This window comes from Ascaphus truei, chromosome 1 (assembly GCF_040206685.1).
Source record: "Ascaphus truei isolate aAscTru1 chromosome 1, aAscTru1.hap1, whole genome shotgun sequence".
Lineage (NCBI taxonomy): Eukaryota > Metazoa > Chordata > Amphibia > Anura > Ascaphidae > Ascaphus > Ascaphus truei.
In genome coordinates this window covers 475,577,378-475,603,454 of record NC_134483.1, presented here as the reverse complement: position 1 = coordinate 475,603,454, position 26,077 = coordinate 475,577,378, and the positions used below count along the sequence as shown (strand labels likewise).

General features: G+C 45.7%; 1 protein-coding gene across 8 annotated transcripts in view; it reads left to right on the top strand.

The window, feature by feature from the left end:
* The window catches only part of NSUN7 (NOP2/Sun RNA methyltransferase family member 7), a 149,290-nt gene that overhangs the window by 86,200 nt on the left and 37,013 nt on the right, over positions 1-26,077 (top strand). For all 8 annotated transcript variants that reach the window (XR_012787615.1, XM_075567520.1, XM_075567510.1 and 5 more), the window contains 4 exons: positions 3,825-4,008; positions 10,877-11,087; positions 19,736-19,879; positions 21,079-21,180. Coding sequence is in view for 7 of the 8 variants with exons in the window: in XM_075567520.1 (XP_075423635.1) it covers positions 3,825-4,008; positions 10,877-11,087; positions 19,736-19,879; positions 21,079-21,180 (641 nt within the window). In the remaining variant the exon portion in view is untranslated. The remainder of the gene's footprint in view (positions 1-3,824; positions 4,009-10,876; positions 11,088-19,735; positions 19,880-21,078; positions 21,181-26,077) is intronic.

Genomic DNA, 26,077 nt, shown 5'->3' with positions numbered 1-26,077 from the left:
AAGCCGCTGTCCACTCTGATTTACGTTTGAAATATTAAGCATCTAGGAAGTTCAAATGGAGTTCTCCCACCGCTCAGTTTAGCCTAAAAGTTACCATGATTGTCTCGCGTATCTGAGGTTACCAGATTAAAAAAAAACAAAAAAAACGAAAATGACGAGTACATCCTAAGGTCGCAAGATGATAACATTGTGAGTTACATTCATATAGGCTTCTGGTGGGTGTTGCTGCTTACATTTTCATTTTAAGTCAAACTACAATAGATGAAACTCTCAATATGTACTAAAACTTTCCATATTTGGCCGTTGCTCCCCTACAATTCCTACTGTACATGTCACCGCTTGACTGCACGTGATGCTGTATATTGCATCAAAACAACTTAATTACAATAGGAAGCATAGATTTGGAAGTATGTCAATATGTATGGAAGAATTTATGAAGGATTTCAGTTGTGGATCAAGACAGTGTGCTTATGGGTCCGGATAAATGGGGAACGGATAAGGAAGAATTGTCAATGGTGCTAACCAATTATTGGGCAATTGTGACTTGTTAAGTTAAAGCAATACTAGTACTTTGTGGTGTCCTTGTTGGAGGAATTTAGAGACCTACTGTACAGTACTTAATCTAATTGGCATGATGCTCAAAATCTTACAACATATTAAACAGTTAATTTTTAATATTGGCAAGCATTTGGAAATCTACAGAGCGCTATTGCACTTTTTTTATTTTTTTTATTTCCAAATACCAAGATAAGAATTTAATTTAGTCACAAAGACCTTCCTGTCTAGAACTTCCAAACATCTGAAAAGAAGTATCTAAATCAATGTACACACTCTAGTACTGAGTTTCTTGGGGACTAGCGCGTTGGATGAGTCTAAAAGGTTATGTATTTAAGTATTAAACCCCGAAAAACAGGGCATTACTGGCCAGTAATGCCCTGGCTAGGTTAAAGTCCCTCGGCTTCGCCTCTGTTCTGAGGGGATTATTACTATAATAGGCTAAATGTAGTTTTTTTTGTTTTATTTTTCATAAAAAAGATACACTTTTGCAGTCATATTGATTTTATCAGCATGATTGTCTACATTCTTATGCTTTTACCGCAAGTTTATTAAAAGGAAATTGTACATACACACACACACACACACACAGCCCCCTACACACACACACACACACAGCCCCCTACACACACACACACACACACACACACACACACACACACACACACACACCCTCTATATCAGGGCTGCACAACATGCGGCCCGCAGGGGCACCCCGTGCGGCCCGCGACGGCCCCCCTTCAACCCCCCTCCTTCCCTGGTAAACTCTCGCGGCCGCATTATGTGTCTGTGGCGTTCCCTCTAGGAGCGCGCACCAGCAAACGCGCTCGCTTCCCCTAATCCCCCTAACCCCCCTTCCCGGCTCCAGCAGGGGAACGCGCTCCAGCAGTAGCGCGACCCGGAACTTCCGGGTCTGCTACTAGAGCGCGCTTCCCCCTGCTTCACCTCGGCACCAATTTTAAATGAGTTTTAGATGCCGCCATCGCCGTCATCCACCACCACCTCCTCTCCTCTTCTTCTGTTGCTGCCGCCGCCAATGAATCTGTGGCAGTCGACGCCACCTCTGCTACCGCTGCCAACATCATCTGGTAGGCATGGGGTGGGGGGGTCATTCATGCGGGGGGCTGCGGGATGCTGACTTGGGGGGGGATGCTGGATGCTGACTTGGGGGGATGCTGGATGCTGACTGGGGGGGGTGCTGGATGCTGATTTCAGGGGGGCTGCTGGGTGCTGACTTGTGGGGGGGATGCTGACTTGGGGGGGAGGGATGCTGACTTGGGGGGGTGCTGGATGCTGACTTGGGGGGGATGCTGGATGCTGACTTGGGGGGGGATGCTGGGTGCTGACTTGGGGGGGGATGCTGGATGCTGATTTGGGGGTGGATGCTGGATGCTGACTTTGGTGGGGGATGCTGACTTGGGGAAGAGTGATGGGAGGTGCAGGGGGGGGGAGTGATGGGAGGTTCAGGGGGGGGAGAATGATGGGAGGTTCAGGGGGGGGGAGAGTGTTGGGAGGTGCAGGGGGAGAGTGATGGGAGGTGCAGGGGTGGAGAGTGATGGGAGGTGCAGGATGATGATGAGAGGTGCTGGAGGAGAGACGACGATGATGATGATGATGGTGATGATGATTTTACCCGTGCGGCCCAATTTTTTTTTTCCTTGGAGCAGTTTGGCCCTTTGCACTCTGAGTTGTGCAGGCCTGCTCAATATACACAAACACACTCTGCAGTCCCCCCTCATCTACACTCACAAACCACACTGCAGCCCTCCTCCACCCTCACAAAACACACACAACACACCGCAGCCCCCCTCTACACCCACAAACGCACACTGCTGCCCCCTGTAAATCCACAAAACTGCAGACACACACACACACACACACCAAAACACACTGCAGCCCTCCTCCACCCTCTACACCCACTGACACACACACACAAACACACCAAAACACACTGCAGCCCTCCTCCACCCTCTACACCCACAACACACACTGCATACACACACCAACAAAAAAAACAGATTGCTGCCCCCTCTACAGCCACAAAACACACACCAGCATCCCCCTCTACACCCACTGCAGCCCCCTGTAAACCCACACACTGCAGACACACACACACAGAGCACTCTGCACCCCTCCTCCACCCACAAAACACACACAGCAGACACACACCAACAAAACACTCTGCTGCTCCCTCTACACCCACCAAACGCACACCAACAGAAGACACACACACCAATAAAACACTCTGCTGGCCCCCTTTACACACAACAGACACACAGACCTTTCCCCTCACTCTCCTGTGCGTAGCTCTCTGCAGGCAGAGTGGGGGAGGAGTCTGTGCCTTGCTGCTCCCTCCTGTCCAATCACCTCCCCTGTCTAAGTGCTGTTCTCACTCTTTTTGTGAATGAGAGCTGAAAGCTGATTGGCTGAAAAACTTGGCAGGGTGCCAAAAATCCCTGGCCATTACTGATTGATTGGATAATGCCCGGCATTTTAACCAGAGAGCAGGGGTTTCAGTAATGCCCGGAATTTATAACAGTTTTAGCCTATAATTCAACATTAACCAGTATATAAAGCTTAATCTATTTAAAGAACAGGGACAAAAAATATATTTTGGCCCAAATGTATTTACCCATCATGAATGCTCTGTAACCCAATACAAACATTTTGTGTAAAGGTGCTTCATGAAACTATTCTTACATTAAATATTACTAGAACTGCAGCTCAGCACTATAAGCTCCTCACCCCTACTACACGCAGCACTTAGCACCTGAGATCTGACTCCAAAAGACTGTTCACGATCCCAAGGTTCAACAGAATACGTCCGCTTCTCCTTTTCTTACCGTACACCTCACAATTGGAACAATATACCGGGGAAACTCAAAGCTGCCACCAAGTTTTTTCACAACTAAAGCTGTGCCACATTTTTATCTGGTCTGTAACTGTTCCATGTGCCTATAAGATATATTATCTTTAACTGTTCATGCAATGTCTTTATATATAATATATAACCCTGTTCATTTAATGTAACCATGTAGTTGTCGTCGTAACTCTATGCCCAGGACATACTTGAAAACGAGAGGTAACTCTAAATGTATTATTTCCTGGTAAACCATTTTATAAATGAATGTGTTATTACACAATCTAGCATGTTTAATCCTTTGGGTAGTGCTTTAATCTAGGTCTGTTTGATAAGCAATGTCCAGTTTGTTTTAGGTTATCTCTTTTTAAAATGTACTCCTATGTATCGCAATTCTTTCTTTTAATAGCCTCACAGACATTTTTCATACATTGAAGAAAGAAGGATTCACGAAGGTCAACTCTCCCTCATATTTGGATGAGTATACTTATTGCATGGACACACATTGTCAAGATTTACTTGTTTTTCCTCCACATCTTAAAGATGAACTCAACAACTTGGAAATTTTCATTGGTTATAAACTTTTATTACAGGTAAGCACACCTTTCTACAGTACATATCTACTTCATGGTGTGTATGTAACAGATAATACTACATACATACTACAGTACAGTATAGTGTGCAAATTATGAGGTCTGCAGAGGCTGAACTAGGGGTGTGCGAGCGAGCAGGGTGCTGCCTGATACAGGTCACAGAAATTCCCCCAGGTGCTTGTGCTGCTGCAGTGACAACCTGTCAGTCACCACGACCAAAAACAGCACCAGCGTCATTACTGCAACATCAAAGGAGGATGGGTGGGAGGAGAGGTGGAGTGTGTGAAAGTGGGGGCATAGGACACTTCCCACCTCCCACTCAGCAACCTGGGGTCCGGTGTTGCCGTGGTTCTATAAATTGGTGGGGTTGGGGAAGCGCGTAGATGGTGGAAATTGCCACCTAGTTCTGCCTCTTTATGTAGCAATAGGAATTAGAGAAGAGGAAAATCAAAACCACAATGTAAGATTCAAAGAAATTGTGGCTTTCTTAAAGTAACAGGTTGGGTCAGCCATACCAGATACCAGAGTGTTCTGTATTTACACTCCCCAAAGTTATATGCTAGAAAGTTGAACTTAAAAAAAAAAAAAAAAAACACCATAAAAAATAACGAATATGTTAAGTATGATTGAACACACAAATAAATCGGAAACATTAAATGGGCCATGCATCTAAGTTTTGTCCTGGTGCTATACTGGCACAATTTAGTTGCAGGAAATTGTATCGGATTTATCAGAAGAAGAAAATACAATATCAATTTGTTATTAAATCTCATACATTATTTTGTAAAATAAAAAACGATATACCAATTTTGACAAAAAATGTTGACTTGTAATTACTGAATGGACGCTTATGATAAGTGTGCTAGCCATTGAAATGATAGGCACTTAACTATCATTAGTAATATCTTTACAGAGCACAGGTTCTTGTTCACACTTGATGTAAAGATTTACCACAGTATGGCCATTAGCAGGCCACTTAGTCTAACATAATGTCCTCTTATTCCATCTCGCTTACTAGACCGTGGCTGAGTGTTGGAAACTTTTTGTTTTCTGATTTAGGAAACAAAACATTTAAAGCTGTAGACAGCCTGAAAGCAGTGCCTGTGATTTATAGCACTATTGTCCACTCTCTGCAGGCTTGGAAGATTTCCTAATGCTAAGAGACAATATCATTGCATCAGTGAAAGGGTTGCGTGGCAACATGTTCTAATTTGTCAGGTTGTTTATCAGGGGAAACAGAATCTTCCCAGTTTGGTTGCTTGATATTTTAATCCTTGCAGGACAGTGTGTACATGAAATATTGTGGCCTTTTCTCAACACTTTCAGTTTGAGTGCTGCATGAGCCCAGATAGTGTAGGAGTACAATAAATTGCCATGGAAACAGCCATAAAGACATAGATTGCTCAGGTTGTAAAGCCCATGTATTGTCTGAGGAAACAGTAAAAAGTTTATGCTGTGTGAACAAAAACCTCTAGCCTTTTATATAATTTACAAGTCAAATTAACCAGTCCAGTACAGCTCTGACATTGCACCTTTTAGGCTGCGGCCACGCTGCTGCTGAGCGCGCTTATGCTTAAATGCGGTGATGTCACCAACTCTCCAAGCATGAGCGCAGGCTGTCCTGCATACATTTGCGGAGCTATTTCTGTGTGTAATGTGTGTCTGTGGCTATGTGCTGTGTGCATTGCCTGTTGCTGAGTGCACTTTAAAATCAATTTTCTTTGTCTCCCCAAGCACCGAGCTTCGGAGAGCGTGCGTTCCGCGTGAGCGTGGCCGTGCAGATTCACATTCACTGAAGTTAACGTGCCAAGCACGCTCAGCGGCAGCGTGAACGCAGCCATAGGCCCAGGACATAGTGAACTCAGCGTCGCTAACAGAACAGATGCACAAAGCCCCTGCATCTGTAATCAGCGCGGCTATAGTTGCTCCCTCCGCATGCTTGCTGATGCGTGCGGAGGCTGAGAAACTTCCCCGAGACAGGCAAGTTTGAAATTTGCCGCTCGGGGAAGCGGAGGAGCGGTCATCCAATAGGGCTGCAGCTGGTCCGGCATTACTACAGAGCCACCAGACCAGCAGAGGTGTGTGTGTGTGTGTGTGTTTCTCCCGGTACCATCTGATCAGCGCTGCCCCCACACACCATAAGCCCCACTACCTCACACCGCCCTGCCGAGCCCCCCACCCCTCGCGTCCGCCTCAGGTTTATGGCCAGCTACCGGACTCTTCTCTTCTTGGTGATACTTTGTTCTGGCCGCCTTCGTCTCTCTGGGGCCCGCATCCTGCACTTTCTGCCTTCTGATTGGCTACTTGCCTGTCTGACTCTGCTGGCCGACAAGTGGAAACCGCACCGGAACTGACCCGAAAAAATAACTATCACTTGTTTATATTTTTAATGCTTTGGATACTGCCAGTATTTTAATGTAAGATCAACTCTGGCTGAAAATGTTTTGGATTAAATAGTTTCAGGTAAAGATTTCTGTAAATGCTATTTTTTTGTGTGTGTGGTGTGTGTGGTGTGTGTATATATTTATCAAAGTTGCACAATGTTAATAAATAATTTATTCGCACAAATTTTTATTTTTTATTAATTTTTAAAATATTATATAATTTACACACACACACACACACACACACACACACACACACACACACACACACACACACACACACACACACACACACACACACACACACACACACACACACACACACACACACACACACACACACCACTTCAAAGTGACACACACACACACACACTGACAGCTACCAAGTGACATACACACACACACTGACAGCTACCAAGTGACACACACACACACAGTGATACCCGCCTGCCAAGCGCGCTTGCTGTCTCCTCTGCCAGGACAGCAAAAAGCTCCTGGTAGAGCGAGTGGCAGCAAGCAAGAGCGAGCAGCAGCACCTAAGTGCTTACTATGTCCCAGGCCTTAGGCTGAGTCCCCGCTGGCGCTGAGCTCGCTATGCGCTTGGCGCGCTTACCTTCTGCAATATAGATCAGCACATCCCCCTCTCCCGCTGTGCTCATGCGCGTGCACACACGCTCTCCCAAGCGTTCTGCTTGGGGAGAGATACTTTGGTCCTGAGAGCAGGGTCACATGACCATGCTCTGACAAATGGGAAGAGAGGGGGCGTGTTCTACTCCTGTCACACACACTGACACTGAATTCAGCAGAGAGAAGTGGAAAGGAGGGGGGCAAACGGACTGAGAAGGGGGGGGCAAACGGACTGAGAGGGGGGGCAAACAGACAGAGGGGGGGCAAACAGACAGAGGGGGGGCAAACAGACAGGGGGGGCAAACAGACAGAGGGGGGGGCAAACGGACAGAGGGGGGGGCAAACGGACAGGTGGGGGCGGCAAAAGGAAGGGGGGGGCAAATGGAGTGGTGTGGGGGGAGAAGGGAGAGAGAGGGGGGGAGAAGGGAGAGGGGGGGGAGAAGGGAGAGAGTGGGGGGAGGAGAGAGAGTGGGGGGAGAAGGGAGAGAGAGTGGGGGGAGAAGGGAGAGAGTGAGAGAGGGGGGGGAGAAGGGAGAGAGAGGGGGGGGAGAAGGGAGAGAGAGAGGGGGGGAGAAGGGGGATAAGGGAGAGAGAGAGGGTGGGGAGAAGGGAGAGAGAAAGGGGGGGGGGGTGAAGGGAGAGAGAGAAGGGGGGAGAAGGGAGAGAGAGAGGGGGGGGGGAGGAGGGAGGGGGAGAGGGAGGGAGGTCACAACACTACCGGTCACAACACGACCACCCTTTGTCAGGAGCTCCTGACAAAGCCAACGTGATTCACGTAGCGAAACGCGTAGAGTGGGAGTGTTCTGCACGGAGCTGTCTGGAGAGGAGTCATTGGAGGCCAGCCCCCACCATACTGAGGAAGCCGGATCTGACGTCAGACGCTGAGCCGTGCGACGACGCACTGAAGCAGAGGCAGAGACAGACGAGTATCGAGAGCTGCGGGATGGTGAGCCAGCTGGCTGCTGATATCCTCACATACACTTATCAAGTGTGACATGCCCGTTTTTATCATTCATATTGTGAGTGTATTACTTATATTTAGATAAAACAATAAAGGGATACCGGTGCCTAATAAGTCCAATTAGGTTGATTTCTTTATCCAATGGAGATAGTTCAAATTTCGGAATGATCAGCAAACTGTTGATTTCGTGATGACCAGATGCAACCTCATTCGAATGGTTTGGAACATGTAATGAAAGAAAAATATATTTAGTGCAACACAGCTATAACATTACACAAATAAAGACTCACAGGACTTACCAACAATACAAACAGGACAATCAGGACAAGCAAACACCAACATGACTAACAAAAACAATAGCAAAGCTATAATAAAATTAGTTTAATATAACTAGATGGATTAAAAGATAAGGACAAAAACAGGAGCGCCAATCCGGTTGGGTAAAACCCGAGAGACACTCACAGGACGTCAGATAAACTTTTTTATATCTTGGTTGATCTGTGCTATGCCAGTTTTTGTTCTCTCTTTTGCATTGTGGAACTTAACCTCCTGAGTACCAGAACCACCCTGATGACCACTACTGCGCATACTCTCCACTGACTAGTAGTCAACCTTGCTGTTTATGACTCTTACATCTTGTAAGTAGTTATTTTGAAAGAGCCAAGATTGTGGAAACTTACATTTAACCCATTACCATTCTGCTGCACTTAGATTTGTTTGTTTCTTCCCCATGCTCCCCCTGGATCTCGTGTCTTCTAAAGAATTAAACATGCCAGCACCCCATACTGCTGCCTGTAACACAGGAAGCGCGGGATCCCAGGGGCTGAAATTAATGTGGTTTCTCTCCGGAGATGACCTGCTTCAATAATATGTTATTAAAATAAAAGCTGCTTCATTAGCTGCTATGGTAATGAAGGGGTTAAAACAAAGTACTTGATTTGTTGGGTGTAGAGGGGGTGGTTGAAGGGGGTAGTTTCCCCAGGGTGGGTGGTTAGCTCTACTGGGAAGGTTGTGGGAGGGGATAACCCCTTCATTACCGTAGCAGTTACTACCTCTAAGGTAATGAAGGGGTTAGCCTCTCCCGCTACCCACCGGAGAAGCCTAACCACCCACCCCCTCTACTCCCAATGAACATTAAAATACAATATAACAAAAAATACTAGCCAATACACCCAATGATTACCACTGTAGTTACCTATGCCCCCAATGACAGCACAACCCCAATAGCAGTGAATGGGCACACTACCACCCATCCCCTCTACCCTCAACAACCCCCCCATCCCCACCCAACACATACAGTACAGTAATGGCCAAAAGCCCCCTATGATCCAGAGCTGGATAATCGCGCATTTGCCCATTAAAAATCAAACCATTACCCAGCCAGCATATAGTAAATAAAAGTTGTAATTACCGCTAAGGTAATGAAGGGGTTTACCCCTCCTGCAACCCTCCCGGGAAGCCTAACCACCCTCCCCGGGTCAACTACAGTACACCCTTCACCCACCCCATTAAAACACCACTAACCCCTTAATTACTTTAGCGTTTCGGTGCATAATAATACGTTAACCTGATGAAGGTGTGCGTATGCACCAAAACGTTGGATGCTATTTTGAATCTTAAATCATTAGGCTTAGTTGACTTATCATTTATCTTGGTGTGCTTGACTTCAGCTTTATTATGTGAATGGCCTGATATGAACTTGCACAGATTACATTTGACACAACAGTTTCCTATCAAGCCAAGTACCCTCAATTTTAGTTTTAAATCTAGTGTACCAAGTTATCTTTAACTGTAGCCGTATGTCTAAAAATAACCCTTGATGGAGCTATAGAAAGGACCTTAAAGATTGTATCCTGATATAGTAATGTCCAATGTTTATACATGGCTTCTTTTGATATGTCCTGCCTCAGATTAAAAATCAAACATAAAATGTAGTTGTTGTTGACCCTGCTTTTTGGTGGGAATACAATGGACTTTCTTGATTTAACTCAATATGGTCAAGATTCAGAAATGAAGACTTTTATTAAGGAAACTTCCTGCAACTCTACTATATTTTGAGAGCTCCCACCCAAGGCTGCCAAGAATGCTGTACCCACTGGCCAGTCCCTGTGTTTATGTAGGAATTGCTCATATATCAATGTATTTAAAGAACAAGCGAAAAGTGGCCTCTTCACTTGAGAAAGGCCAATAGGCCGACATGTGTGTTCTTATGACATAATAAAGTTCTAATTAGTTGGAAAATCTATTCACTGGATGCACTGGTTGATTTTATAGGTCTTCCTGGGACCAGGAGCACCGGTAACTGTAGCACAATGTTTTTTTCATTTTTTGGTGTGCAGCATGCATCCTGAATTTTCATTTAAAGATCAAGCACCATCATTAATTGTAAGGCATTGGACATAGTGCAGGCGATGGCGCGTGCAGCGCCAACAAATGCATGCAAGTGCACCAGTCTGGCCATGCTGCGCAACGGCGCAGGATTTAGAGCGAACCAAAATGTTTTTGCTTTTTCACGCGACGGCCGCAATTGAGCCAATCAAGGCGAACCAAGCCGGATGATGTCACGGCCATGCTTCCCCGTCGCTCGTACACTGGAGTCCACAGATCGCAGGCGCGCCTCAGCCTGTCGCCTCTGTCGTGCGTGTGCACTCCTAAGAGTTGGGAATGGAGGTTATTGTGACTTGGAAATCGAGAGAGTATATAAAAAGCCAAAAAAGTGACAAGTGACTTTGCTTCAGTTTTCTTCTAGTAACAAGTGCAAAGTACTGGCCACCATACGCTCCAGCATTCCATTGTTCTGAATAAGATCACACATCAAAAATATCTGTTCAGTATCATGTTTTTGTACAGAATTGTATTTCTTTTCAACCAGCTTTTCACTATTTTGTATCCACAGGAGAAATCTCATAGTCTCGCAGTACATTCTGTAAAAGCTTTAATGAACATGGACGATGACATTATAGTGGCTAACCCTTGTCCAGGGTTCACTGTTGCCCACATGTCTGTGCTGGCCAAGCAGTTCACTTGCAACATTTTTGTATGTGGAATTAAATCTGAAACAAGAGAAGCAGAGCTGCAGGATTTGTTTACTAACATGGAATGCAAAAGTATGTTTTAATTTGTATGTTTCAAATTATGCATTTCTTTCTACCAGCCTCATGTCTCCAACTCTATTCATATATCTCCATCTCTCCTTTCTTTGCCACTTCTCAGTTCACATGAACTACTTTCTTACCCGGGCCCTCTGTCACTACACAGCTATACCCCCTGCACTAAAACACACCCCTACAAATTATCCTCACACATTCTCTTTCTATCCATGCTTCTCCTCCTTGCTTCTGGGGATCTCTCTCCCAATCCTGGTCCCTACCTTATTTCTACATGCTCTCGTCCTCCCCTGCCAAATGCAACTTCTACTCCTTCTGGTGTCAACCCCTCCAACCTCATACCCATCCCCTGCCCCTCTCTCTCCTCTCTCTCTTTCTCCTGTGCCCTTTAGAATGCTTGCTCCCTTTTAACATGTTCCTCTATGTGCATGACTTCTTTGTCTCACTCTCTGCTCCTATTTGCTATAACTGAGACCTGGCTCACTCAGTCTGACTCTGCTCTAGAAGCTGTCCTCTCTTATGGTGGCCTTTCTCCCAAACTCCGCGCCCTGATGGCAGGGGTGGAGGCGTGGGGCTCCTCTTCTCTCTCTGCTGTTACCGAACCCTTCCTATTCCTCCCTCTCTTGCTTTTCCCTCCTTTTGAGGTTCACACTGTCCAGATCTTCTCTCCTTTTTCTGTCCACGTGGCTATCATCTATCGCCCACCTACCTCTACTCATCCCCTTTCTGCCTTTCTCTCTCACTTTGAATCATGGCTCTCTTTCTTTCTCTCCTCAGACTCCCCTGTTCTTCTCCTTGGGGACTTCAACTGCCACATTGATGACCTCTCTCCCCTGGGCTTTCCGCTTTCTCTCTCTAACCTCTTCTTTTGGCCTTCAACAGGGGACTGCAGCCAGCACCCACAAGGATGGCCACTACCTAGACCTGGTTTTAACTAAAAACTTTTCGCTCTCTGATTTCTCCATGTACCCCTTTCCCCTCTCTGACCATCACCTCATCTCATTTTCTCTCTCTCGCTTCTCCCCTTCTCCATTTACCCCTCGTTTCTGCAGAAACCTGCGCTCTATAGCCTTTGATTCCACTTTTATGCTCCTCCCTCTCTGTTCTGCTAAAGACCCTGACAACCTGGTCAGGAACTACAACTCTGCCTTATCCTCCTCTCTTGATCTACATGCTCTGCTTTCTCTCTACCATCCTCGCCCTTCTAACCCCAGACCCTGGCTAAATTCCCACACGCGCATGCTGTGTTCCTCTGAACGCCTCTGGAGGAAATCTCACACTCTCGCAGACTTCCTTCACAACAAATTAATGCTATCCTGTTTCAACTCTGCCCTCTCTCAGGCTAAGCAAACCTACTTTTCTTCCCTAATCAACATGCACAAGTCTAACCCACGCCAACTCTTTATACAAGGGGAACAGGGGGAGAAAGGAAAAGCTCCCGCATCAGCTTCAAATTAGTGCATAGTGATATAATAATAAAAAATAATAATGAATAATAATTGGTGCAAAAAGGGATGAGAGCTAGGTAGACACAAAAAACAGAAAAGATACCCTCATGAATGCACTCAAATAATACAGTGTGAGTTATGATATATAAATTAAAATGCTATTTTATTCAATGTATAATAAAAATTAAATTGTATAGAGGGGCGTGGTAAAAACCACCCCCTAATGACACACCACAAAAAACTTCCACATATAATAGATTGGAAAGAAGACCTGAGGGAACACTAGTATATCTATTGCCCTACAGTATCGCTAGCTTATACCCACATATCTCTAGAAACATAAGTAACTGTATATAATAAAGCAGTACTTTTATCTAAAAACTGGCATGGTACTGTGTTGACCATTACCAGAGCTAAATCCTAGAGGGGTTAAATTAAATTAATTTCCCATTATTATATGTGGAAGTTTTTTGTGGTGTGTCATTAGGGGTGGTCATGGATCTTTTTACCACGCCCCTCTATACAATTTAATTTTTATTATACATTGAATAAAATAGCATTTTAATTTATATATCATAACTCACACTGTATTATTTGAGTGCATTCATGAGGGTATCTTTTCTGTTTTTTGTGTCCACGCCAACTCTTCCCTGTCTTTTGACTCTACTCAAACCACCCTTAGCTGCCTCTTCTTCCTCCATCTCACCTCAGGACTTTGCTGACTATTTTAAGGCAAAGGTTGAATCCATACGTTAGAACATCCCCTCTGTTTCCTCCTCCCATCCTACACTGCTTCCTAACTCTCCTACTGCCTTTCTTGACTCTTTTTCCCCCCCACGGTCTCAGAGGAGCATGTGTCACTGCTGATTTCCTCTTCTCCCTCTACCACTTGCCCTCTTGACCCCATTCCCTTCCTTCTCCTAAAACCTCTTGCTCCTACTATAATCCCTACTCACACACATTTTTATCTCCTCACTCTACTCCTCCCACTACTTTCCCTCCTCCTTCAAACATGCAACAGTTCTACCATTACTAAAAAAACAGCAAGCTTGACCCTGCCTTTTTTTCTATCGATCTGTCTCCCTCCAGCCTTTTGCCTCTAAACTCCTTGAACTTCTTGTATTCTCTCCCTTGCTCCACTTTCTCAACACTACTCTCTCCTAGACCCTCAACAATCTGGCTTCCGCACTGCTCACTCGACTGAAACAGCCCTCACTAAAATAACTAATGACCTCCATGCTACCAAAGGCAGAGGTCATTACAGTACACTCTGCTCATTTTACTCAACCTCTCTGCAGCATTTTACACCGTGAACCACCCACTTCTCCTTGAAATTCTCCATACTCTTGGTATTCGTAACAAAGCTCTATTCGGATCTCTTCTTACCTCTCCCATCGTACTTTCAGTTTCTCCTCTGCTAACACCTCCTTCTCTATCGATCTCTCTGTGGGGGTACCCCAGGGCTCTGTCCTGGAACCTCTTCTTTCTCTGTACGCACTTTCTCTAGGTGACCTAATCACATCTCTTGGGTTTAAATAACACCTCTATGCTGACGACACACATTTACTTTTCAACCCCTGGCCATACACCTGCTGTACAGACCAAAGTTTCTGAATGTCTCTCTGCAATATCATCCTGGATGACCCTGCGCCGACTTAAAATTAACATGTCACGTGCGCTCACCACAAACAGGACTTAGACCGCGGGGCTGAAGTGGGGATGTAAATAACCGCCGCCCTACAACCACGGAGCCAGGTCCAGAGTGCATAGTCAGTCATATAGCCGGGTCAGTGTAGGAGAGTTCGGGTATGTCGTGGTACTTGCCGTGGTCCGGGGTTGGAGAGAGAAGAATTGTCGATATCCGTAAACCGTGGTCTGGGAGAGGAGAGAGCAGGAATCCAAAGACGAGCCAAAGTCCAGGGGTAGGGAAGAGACAGGTCCGGGTACAAGCAGGGGTCAATCACAGGTCAGGCAAGGCACTAGGAACAGACAAGACTCAAGCAGCGAGCACAGCACATAAACCTTAGTTTATGCTCAGCTATGTGTTCAGGAAGCAGGAAGGTAAATAAAGGGAAAAGCACCAATCAGGACGAGGCTGAGGTAGTGACATCACCAGATAGCTGTTAGCGATAGGAGGAGAAAGGATTGAGTTCAGGTGAGAGGCAGCTGATGATCCTCTTAGTATTGGTCACCGCGCGACGTGAACGCGTAGGCGGCGCGGGACGGAGATTTCGCCAGTGGGCATGGGCGCTGTGGCGTCGCTCCGGGGGCACGCTTCCATGGTAGCGTTCCTCCGTTGATGCACATGTGGAGTCTGGGGTCCACGCGCACTGCAGACACCGTGGCGTGCCGCGTTAGGGAGGCGGGGCTTATCGGTGGTCCTAACAACATGGCAGTTTGTAGTATGTGGGAATGAACCCCAAGTGTCCGGTGCTCCCAATATCCACAACAGGACTGGTATTAGTGGTGTGTAGACTCTGTAGTCTCTGGTACATGTATAGAGGAAAATGAACAGCTACTGGGCAGGCTTGAAGATCCTGTGTGGAGGAGAACAACAGCCAGGCTCTGACAGATAACGATATAAAGTGCAACCTGTGTGGGGGGCTAGTACACAGGGGAAATCCGAGACAAGAAAAGAGGCAACCAAAGGCTACCCCTCTCGTGTACTCACACTGGAAACGCCTGCTGCCCTTACCCGACCCGGTCTCTTCAATGCCTGTGCCTGGCTGGTCTCGTCTCCTCGGGTGTCACGCTGGCGTGTGACGTCATCCCCGAGGGCCGGCAGCTATGCTGCGGATGGTAGTAAAGGACGCCCTGCGTCTCAGCGATCTTGAATCTCTTTAGGCAGGCGTAGTAAATGATTTCTATGTGCTCATCAGGAGGGGAATCATGAAGGTCAGCTCCCAGCTCTGCTTTGTAGCTTGCGTGCTCCACACCGGTAGTCGCAGTAACGTGAAATATAGTTGGTGGGTGGTCACAGCAACAGGAACTCAGCCGGATACATGAATAAATAAAAACAGCTTTATTGCACTGTAGTGCTGCGCATCACAAAACGGAGAACACCTCTGACGCGTTTCGTTCCGTTTGATAAAGTTCCTGAACGGAACGAAACGCGTCAGAGGTGTTCTCCGTTTTGTGATGCGCAGCACTACAGTGCAATAAAGCTGTTTTTATTTATTCATGTATCCGGCTGAGTTCCTGTTGCTGTGACCACCCACCAACTATATTTCACGTTACTAACAACATGGCAAAAACAGAGCTCCTTATAATTCCTCCCAAACCTGGTCCTACTACCTCCTTCCACATTACTGTTGGAAGTACTATCATTCACCCAGTAGCCCAAACACATTGCCTAGGGGTCACACTTGACTCCTCTCTAACATTCTCCTCTCACATTCAAAACTTATCTAAAACCTGTCGATTTTTCCTCTGCAATATTACAAATATATGCCCTTTCCTCAGTTGCTCGACTGCTAAAACTCTGACTCAGGCCCTCATTCTCTCCTGTCTCGATTACTGTAACCTCCTGCTGTCCGGCCTTCCTAACTCTCACCTGTCTCCCCTACAATCTATCCTAAACGCTGCTTCCAGAATCACTCTACTCTTTCCTAAATTTGTCTCAGCATCTCTCCTGCTGAAATCACTCTCCTGGCTTCCTATCAAACCCCGCATCTTGCACTCAATTCTCCTCCTCGCTATAAACTCTTCTGCCCCTCCTTAAATCTCAGTCCTAATTTCTCGCTATGCCCCATCCCGACTCTTCCGTTCTGCTCAGGGATGTCTTCTCTCTACCTCCTTTGTATGTAAAGCTCTCTCCCGCCTTAAACCTTTCTCACTGACTGCCCCCACACCTCTGGAATGCCCTTCCCCTCAATACCTGACTAGCACCCTCTCTATCCACCTTTTAAGACCCACCGTAAGAAGACACACTTTTTTAATGAGTAGCACCATGGCTAATACTATACACATGATACATAAAGCTTGGCCCCTGCAGACGCACTTACCAGAATGCCCTCCTACTGTCTCTGTACGTTCTTCCTACCTACCAATTAGATTGTAAGCTCTTCGGACCAGGGACTCCTCTTTAGAAATGTTAATTTTATGTCTGAAGCACTTATTCCCATGATCTGGTATTTGTTATTTATATGATTGTCACGTGTATTACTACTGTGAAGTGCTATGTACAGCAATGGTGCTATATAAATAGATATACATACATACATATTACAATTTAAACATGGTTTACTGCACTGCATTTAAAAAAAATGTTATTCCAGAACCTTTTTACATAAAAATAATATAACTTTTCCATTTTGGGTATTCCAATAATTTTATCAATGTAGTAAAGTATTCTTGTGTGTTGGATCTTTTATTGGGTTAACACATGTTTAAAAACATCTGCAATGACATTTAATTCGACAATAGGTGGGGATGACGGTGAGCTGGAATAGAAGACCTGTTTAAATCCCAGTACCAACTTCTTGTGAGTCAGTCTAACCCACTGGAACAGGTTCATATTTTATATATGCTTCATATTTTAGACATACGTGTGTGTAATAAGTTCTTGTGGACAAAGATATTCTCAGTCAAAGGCCTACAAGTAAATTACTTTTTTGCTAATTACTGGCCATACTGATGCCTCGTACGAAGGTACACTGGTCTTTCTTAATAACTTTCTTAAGGGACTGGGTTGTAGATGTGGGCATCTTTTTATAGAGGGAGAGTCTGCTCTCTATTTTAGTGGTTAAAACCCTGTCTAACATCCACAGAAAGCAGATCAGCAGAGGATAGCATAGGGGGAAAGTTGGGAGACTCCATGAGCAATGCTTTCCACCTTTTATAACATGTCCATCAGGGCCTTTTATTCCTTCCATATGCCTCTTGCTTTTCCCATTGTCACTGTCTGACATGCTGAGCTTTGTCCTCTTTAGATTCACTTTCTGTTAACAGTAAATGTCTCTGCCAGTTTCCATATGTTGTAGGAGGTGACACCTTTAAATGAACAAGCATGAAAGCGCAACTCCATTGAAGAGGACATTTTTGAGACCTTTACTTTAGTATACATGAAATCCTTTTGTTTCAGCTAAAAACTAGTTTGTCATTTGTTATAGATTAGACATACATTTTTGTTTCTACAAGTTTCATTTAAACTTTTCTAGTAATGTCTCCTTATTTCTGATGTGTGTACAAAAAAAAAGTCTTCGTTTTAGCTTTAGAAGGGCCATTGCTTCAGATAGACTTCACATGAGATCAATTTTGATACTAATGGGGAAGAGAAAAACAGACTGATATTAATGTTTTAATAGATGCAGGACTAAATGAAGAATGATTTGTAGGTTTTAAGAGGTCTTTGGCAAGTGGGTCATTTACAGACTCATAACCACCCTTTTTAATATTGTATTAAATGTGGCAGCAATTAATGGCTGTAAATGGTATCCATGTTGAAAGTAATAATAATAAACCTTTCAGAGGTCACTCACTAAAGGAGTCAGGCGAAATCCTCTTCTTTATGGCTATGGTTTATGAAGTTGTGCTACAGTAGGTCATAAGACACCTTATATGCTACTCAAATGGGCTGTCTGATGCCATAAGGCTTAGGCTAAGGCCCCGCTCCCAGAGTCAGCGCACCCGCACTGCTGACAGGCGGTGCGCTGAGATACACAGACCGCGATATGCGGTCTGTAGGGAGGTGGGCGGGTGGTGGACGGTTTGACAGGGAGGGGGGGCGTGGCTTGAGCGGAGGGACCCGCTACTCTCCCTCCACGGACTCGGGCTGGAGCTGGAAAGTAAGTTTAAACACACACACGCAGGCACTCATTCATACACACACACGCGCACACACACACACACAGGCAGGCACTCACGCACTCATACACACACACGCGCGCACACACAGGCAGGCACTCACGCACTCATACACACACGCGCGCACACACAGGCAGGCACTCACGCACTCATACACACACACACACAGACAGAGGCAGGCACTCACACACTCGGGCACACACATACACACACAGACAGGGACACACACACAGACAGGCACTCACCTGCTTTCACGCCACACTCCTCCCCGCTCCCCGAAGCCTCTCCTCCTCCCGAAGCCTCCCCTCCCCATTGGCTCACAGCCACACACGTCACGCGTCAACGCTAGGAAACACCATTCTCTGGTGTCTCCAGCGGCTGACGCGCCACAGCGTGTAGTCAGCTGTGCAGCCAGTGGGGACCGGGACCGGCTCGCGAGGATTCCCCTGCTGGTGGGGAACTCGCTACATTGCCGCCCGCGCCAACGAGCGCAGCGGGACCGAGGCCTTAGACTTGCCTGATAAATATGGCCCTAATCTCTCCTCTTATTTTTGTACTTTATTTTTTATCACCTCATTATTTCTCCAAAGACTTCATATATAGTGCCAGCATAGTCTTATGGGTACACTTATTTCATTAATATTTCTATATATCCTATGCATAGTTGCACCAACATTGAGATAATGGAAAGCTCTTACCTGTATTTACTTGTTTGTTAGGCACTTATATATAGTCTTAAGAAGCTCAAAACCCATTGCATTATATATGTACATAGTTGATTGTCATTTGGAGGGCTACTGGGAGAGTGACCGCAAATATACAACAATAGATAAAGAAACCCCAATGCTACATCCAATATGACAAATTATTTAGTTACTTACTGTCTGTTTTCTCTGTTTATTCTTCTCATAAATATGGGCCATTTAGTTCAATCCTCCGGCCAAATAACTTCAAGCCTGCAACCACGACAATGTAGATCCTACACTACTAATTTTATACTGTCTTTTGTGTTTCTTCCACTGCCTAGAGAGAAGCGGAAACAAAACAGTCATGCAACATTGGGGTTTCTTTGTCTATTGTTAGGCAGTTACTTTTGCTTTGTTTGAAACTGCATTTTTTTTAAAAACATAAAATGATGTAATAAAAACATTTTGGTTCTTCTTTCCACGATATTTTTTATTTTATTATTTTTTTCCCCTTAATTTGTGGAACCTATTTTCCATTCAGCGTATCAGACTCCTCTGTTAGAATGAATAATTTCAAGAAATGTAAAGGATACCTTTTTAATATAACCTATGTATAGACACTATTATTTCTAGTTATTTGTATGGCCTAATATTCCAATATCTGTTTGTTGCTACTCCTTGAACTCTAACCCCAGCTTTTGTCCCTCAGATATTAAACTGCTTAAAGAAAACTTCACTGACATTGATCCAACGGATCACAAGTTACAGAAAGCAAAAGTCATTCTGCTGCTGCCTCAGTGCTCAGGATCGGGTGTCAGTGACCCAGTAGAGTTTGTTTTAAATGAACATGGAGGTAATTTCTTTATTTAGATGGACTCCTAACTAACACGACATTTATGCTTTGTTTCTTGGTTCTTATTATGAAATACATGTTTGATATTTGGTTTGAGGCTTTTTTTTTAACCCCTGGATATAGTACTTACTGGCCTAGCCGTGAAACTGGTGTTGTATAACAGAATGTTACGTCTTTGGAGACAGGGATATTTAATATGTAATATATTTAAACATTTAAAGATCTGCTCAGAGTGCCTGCTTTTGCATTTAATGGGGGGCATCAACCTTTAGATACTGTCAGGGAGTCCCTGGTGCCTGTGTCTCCTGTAGGTAACAGGGCGGTTTCTCAGGCCATGTGTAGTTTGGAAAATGGTACTCTCACCTGAAGTTAAAATGGGGGGAGGGGAGGTTGTGGGGTGCTCCCACAAAATACCATAGAACAGTGATTCCCAACTGGAGGTTCAGGAACCCCTAGGGTTTGTGATGTATCTCCAAGGGGTTTGCACAAAAAACATGTAGTGGTGGGTGGTACTATGTATTCACAGCTGCAAGGCATTGTGGGGCATATCTTTGGATGCTCCCACACTGACAGTGTGTGCAGACAACGTGTGATATAGCTAAGGTGCAGTTTTGGGTCTTATTAAGCATGTGTTACCCCCTACAAGCTCAGTACACTATACTGCCTGTGATCAGTCAAAAAGTTTTGTTGGCAATTGTCTGATGAACAAGCAATGCGATTTTATTAATTAGGGTTTACGCACTGTAAACCCCCATGGGAACCACTGCCATAAAATATAGTATTTTTCAATGCATTTCCTATAGCTGCCGCTGCGGGTGAAGCCTATGTGATGGTCCTAAAAATGTGCATAACTTTGGAAATTGGTGAACAGCACTGCAATAAGAGCCTAGTTTTACAAAATATATGTATTAGTAAAAACTTTTATGACATTTTTATGCCATGCCAATTTCAGGAAAGCATATTTTTATTTATCCAGCTGGATGTTTGTTACTATTTTTAATGCTTCTATAGTGCTGACTTGTGGTATCTGTAAGGGTAGTGAACAGACTGTGTTTGCCTGTGACATCAAATGGGGACAAAAGGGCAAGTTCATAGTTCATAGTTTAAAATTTAAAATGCTTCTTTTAGCATTTGGTACATAGACTAAATATCTGCTGTTTTGTTGTTGTATGAAAATAAGTAAAACCTTTTACTTTCAGATACTGCATTGCTTCGAGATTTATCTCAAGGATCGGTGGCAGCAGACACACTCAATGACCTTGCCAAGCAGCAACTTTCAGAGCTATTCCATGCAATGAAATGTAAGTGAATGTTACATTACCATTAGTTTGGCTTTTATGCCATAGTTGAAAGGCTTTTAGTTTTTCACCAAATATATGCTAAAGCTCCTATGAATTCATTTTAGACCATTAAACAGATTTGAGCTATGGTATGCCTGTTTAGTACCATTGATAATGGCTGCCTGACCTTTTACTTGCTCCTGATCTTCTCTATAACTCCATTATCATTCAATTTAATTACAAAGCCCTGTAAATACCCAAGGATTTACCTTCACCAACAACCACTGGACGTCTGCGTGTATCCAAAATCCAAAGATTGTCTCTCGCACGGAGATTCACATCGGATTCAACTTTTCCCTCCGCCTTCAAAGAAAAACCCTCCATGTCTGCAAGCCCCTGTGCAGTGAAGTCCACCAAATCAATGTACTGTGGAAAATAGAATCATCTCAGGATCTATACTCCACATGCACATCATCCAGCTTTCCTCCTTATCCAGCACATAACCCTCCATCACTGCATTTTTACATGTTACCCAACTGTATAATTACAGGAAGAATGATCGCTGTGCACATGGAATCTTGAAGAATCTCCACTTGAAAAGTTTTTCACACCTTCACTTGAAAGAACTTTCACATCTCACTCAAGCCTGCTCTGATGTAGCGTAGTGTCATATAACAACATACAAAGCTCACTCTGCTTTGGATAAGTACGGCCAGGTCCCCGGTGGTGATGGTGTGCACGCCGAACACCAGTCTCTCACCTCGGTAGTGGCAGGCCCCAGTGGTGCGTCCGCCAACGGGATACAACAAGATTGTGTTCCCGTGTGGCGACGCGGTCACATGCGCCGTGAGCAATAGGAGAACAGATCTCTTTGCAGTTCTGCATGCTCAGCTGGACCTCCTCTCCCAGACCCCATTCCGATGCCAACAAGCCCCACCGGTCAAATCATCAACGGACCCCCCCCCCCCGCCGCCTCCTCTACAAAAGCATTTCGGGACAGCGTTCATTAATGGCAGCAAATAAATATTAACCTTGGAACACGCGGCTCGGATGGCGAGGGAAAAGGAACCAAAACGTTTATTTTTTTATTTTTTATTTTATTATATTATAAAGGGGTTGACACACACGCTTCCCATTGCCATGCAGTGCTGTTCCCTGAAGGGGTTAACCCATGCACGCTTTCCCATTGCCACACTTCCCGCGCCTCTGATCACACCCTGCAGATCGCAGTTTTATGCTGTGCATGCGATGCCTGGCGCATGTGCATCAGCCTCCAGCAGGGACTTGGCCTAGGACATCCTGAGCAAACTGGACACAGCAAAATACTTTCATATACTGTATCAACTCTATCACAGCAAGACAACCTGAGGCTGTGGCCAAAGTGGGCATGCGCGGCACAAACAAAGTACAGTAGCTCTATCAGGCCGGCCATAGTGCACACCAGGAAGCGCAATGGCGCAGCAGGATTTTGAGGAGACAAATTAGTTAGTGTTTTTTTTTTTTTGCGTGACGGCCACATCACGTGAGCGGTTGAGCCAATCGGGGGGAATTAGCCTGGTGACGCCACACCTTCCCGTCGCGAGCGCATTTGAGTCCACAGATCGCTCAGGCGACAGGTGCGCGCGATACTCCTTGCGCTGTCACGCGCGCTTAGAGATCCACTGTTGCTGCTGGACTGATTTATTCCTACACCTTTAGTCTCCTGTCACTCCGCCCTCTTCGTTCTGCAGTTCCTATTGAACCATTGATTACGTTCTTAAATCTCTTTCCATTTACAACAACAAAAAACTCACAGGTGCTGCCATGGTGGGCAAACGGAGAGAGAGGAGACAGATCGAAGTGGTGTCCAATTTACTGTCTAAGTACAGGGGTGCGCAAACTAAGGGGCGTGAGATTTTTCAGGGGGGGCGTGGCGGTTGCAGAGGCCCTGCTCTCTTCCCCAAGGCATTTAAATTAAATGCCGGGGATTGTGTGAGGCCTCTGCAACTTCCCTTACCTTGTCTTCCACGATACAACACCTTGGCAACGCGGCGGACGCTTCTGGGTCACGTGACCCGCAGCGTCGTTTTTTTGCCGAAGGTAAGGATGGGGGTGCGAGCAGGGGGGAGAGCAGGCAGGTGGGCACAGACTGAGAAGTTTGCGCACCCCTGGTTTAGGATACAAAAGAACAGAATTAGGGGTTTTTGCTGCTTGATCCTTATCCCCAGAAATTTTACACTGAATGGGCAGAACTCTATCTCAGCCCCCCTGGTGTGTCCTATTAGAACTGTCTTGTGTAATGCCAGATCTATTAGGAACAAGACAGCTGTTATAGCTGACCTTATTGAATCATCAGACCTAACATGTATCACAGACACTTGGCTAGATGAAAATTCAGCCCCCATTTTAGAATCTGCCATCCCAACAAATTATTCTGTGATTCACTGCTCAAAACAGGAGCCATGGGGAGGAGGTGGGGCAATCTGTTTTAAAACAACCTTGACACACGGGGCCCTGCCAGTTGGGCTAACTCAATGATTTGAGTTTATTGCTGCCAGAGTTCTACGTTGTGGGGTTTAGAGTCCTCATCTACCGCCCCCTGGAGATGTGAAAGTATTTCTACCAGAAATCGCAGATCTTGTTGCTGGCCTAGTCCTGGAGCACCCCAGATAGCTTATCTTGGGGGATTTCAATGCCTCTGTCAATGATAAACTTTCCCAATTTGGTCAAGACCTCCTCCACACAATGAATGCTGTGGGGTTCACACAACTAGTTTGCTCTGCTACCCATAAAAGTGGACGCACGCTTGATCTTGTTTTACAGACCGGTTAGAAATCTCGGACCTAACAATAGACCTAGTTGTCTAGTCAGACCAGAACTCAATTTTATTCTCAATCACAGCCACCCCCCCATCACCCCATCCCCAATAGGCCCTCTCCCGTGAAGGTCACTACAAGGACTACTAGAGTAGAGATTTGGGGCCCATAAAGGATAATATCGCTCCTGTTCGAATACGACCCCTCATCTCACACTACCACACACCTTGGTTTGACAATTCCCTTAGAAAATTGAAGAAGGGTCTCACACTTGAATAGCACTAGTGGAAGTCTTGCAGGGTTGAGGATACGCTGAAACTGATTGACCACATCATAAAATACCAGTTCACGATTACTAGTAAGAAGTTAGCGTTGCTGTCACGTGAGATCATGGCAGCGGATAATAGACAAGCTCAGCTTCTGCGCACCGTGGAGAGGCTCTGCAAACCAGTATAAACTAACAAGTGTTTATGGTGCAAAATCACTATTGCACAATAAAATGTGCAAATTGATCCAATAAATCAACACTACTAACACATGATACTGTTACTCCATAGACCGGAATACTCTGGTATGTGGGCTCCTCGGGACCTCATATGGAGAAGAAAACACAAATGCAAAGAATATAGTGCATTAACATTTTACTCATGTAACAAACAACACAGAGGGGAAAGGAACAACTCACACTTTCCCCGCTGCCAAAAAAGCAAGAAGTGACTCTGGGCGCACTCCAACCGTCCTCCCGGATCAGCTACTCGGCGGAGTTAGCACAGAGTTGGTACGGTGGCCTCAAGCAGTCAAAAAGCATTTAGTCCTGTGACGTCTTCTGGGGTCATGCTCTGTAACATACCTATATACATCTCAACCCCGTTATAGCGCGATCCACTTATAACGCGGTTTGAGCTTGGACCCCGAATTTAAAAAAAAAAAAAACATTTTTAAATGTAATTTTTTTTTTACTGCACACTGCATACACTCACTGCACACTCACAGCACCAGCACACACTGCACACACTAACAGCACCCTGCATACACTCACTTCACACTGCATACACTCGCAGCACCCTGCATACTCACTGCACACACTCACTGCACACACTCACTGCACACTGCATACACTCACAGCACACACACCACACACACAGCCCCCCCTACCTTTGATGTCACAGGCCACCTTTGGGGGCATCGTGTGGCTGCTGGGGGAGGGGAGGAACAGTGCAAGGCTGGTGGATTGGCGCGAGGCAGGTGTAAGGAATCCGCACCTCAGTTTGCTGTTTGCCTTGTCTTGCAGACCTGTGCAGTCCTGGAACACTTCCCCTGATATTTACTGCAGCCTGGATTCACTCACTAAAGCAATACTGCCACACGCCCCTTCTGCTATTGGTTCACTGACCTTTAAGTACTGCTTTCCCACAATGCTCCCTGCCGAGCATAGTCCTTTCTGGATGTCACTAACTGTTCTGCCACAAGCCCTTGGCTTGTTATCCTGGTTTTCTGAGACCGGCTGCTATTGTCATGCAGCGGTCTGTTCCTGTCTCCTGTGCTGAAGCTGAGTACTCTCCTTGTTGACTTCAGCTCCTGGTTTCCTGAGACCGGCTGCTATTGTCATGCAGCGGTCTGTTCCTGTCTCCTGTGCTGAAGCGGAGGTTTCCCCATTGTTTTCTTCAGCTTCCTGGTTCCTGGGGCCTGTTGCTCATTCTCTATTGCAGAGGCCGTGTCCTGGTTCCTGCGCTGAAGCGGAGGATTCCCCAGCCCGCTCAGGACCCTTGCGCTGAAGCACTGGTTTACCAGTGCAGCTAGGCGATGTGCTACTCTGGTCTGCCTATCCTTTCCTGAGACCAGTACCATGGGCCATGGTCGCCTCACACGCGCAGAGGCCACTCCCGCGCTACTAAGCTGAAGCGGGACACTCCTGACTACCTGTTCCCGAAGTACTGCTTGAACAATGTTAACCCTGATGTCTCCAATCCTGACCCTGGCTTGTCCACTGGCGAGGCTGTCTTCTCCAGTCCTGATCCTGCTACGTACGACTACGAACTGCGCAATCCGGATCCGCCTGCGCGGTCTAAGGTCGGTGCTTTTACAACCCCACCTCAGCCACGCGGTCCGACCCAGGTTTGTGG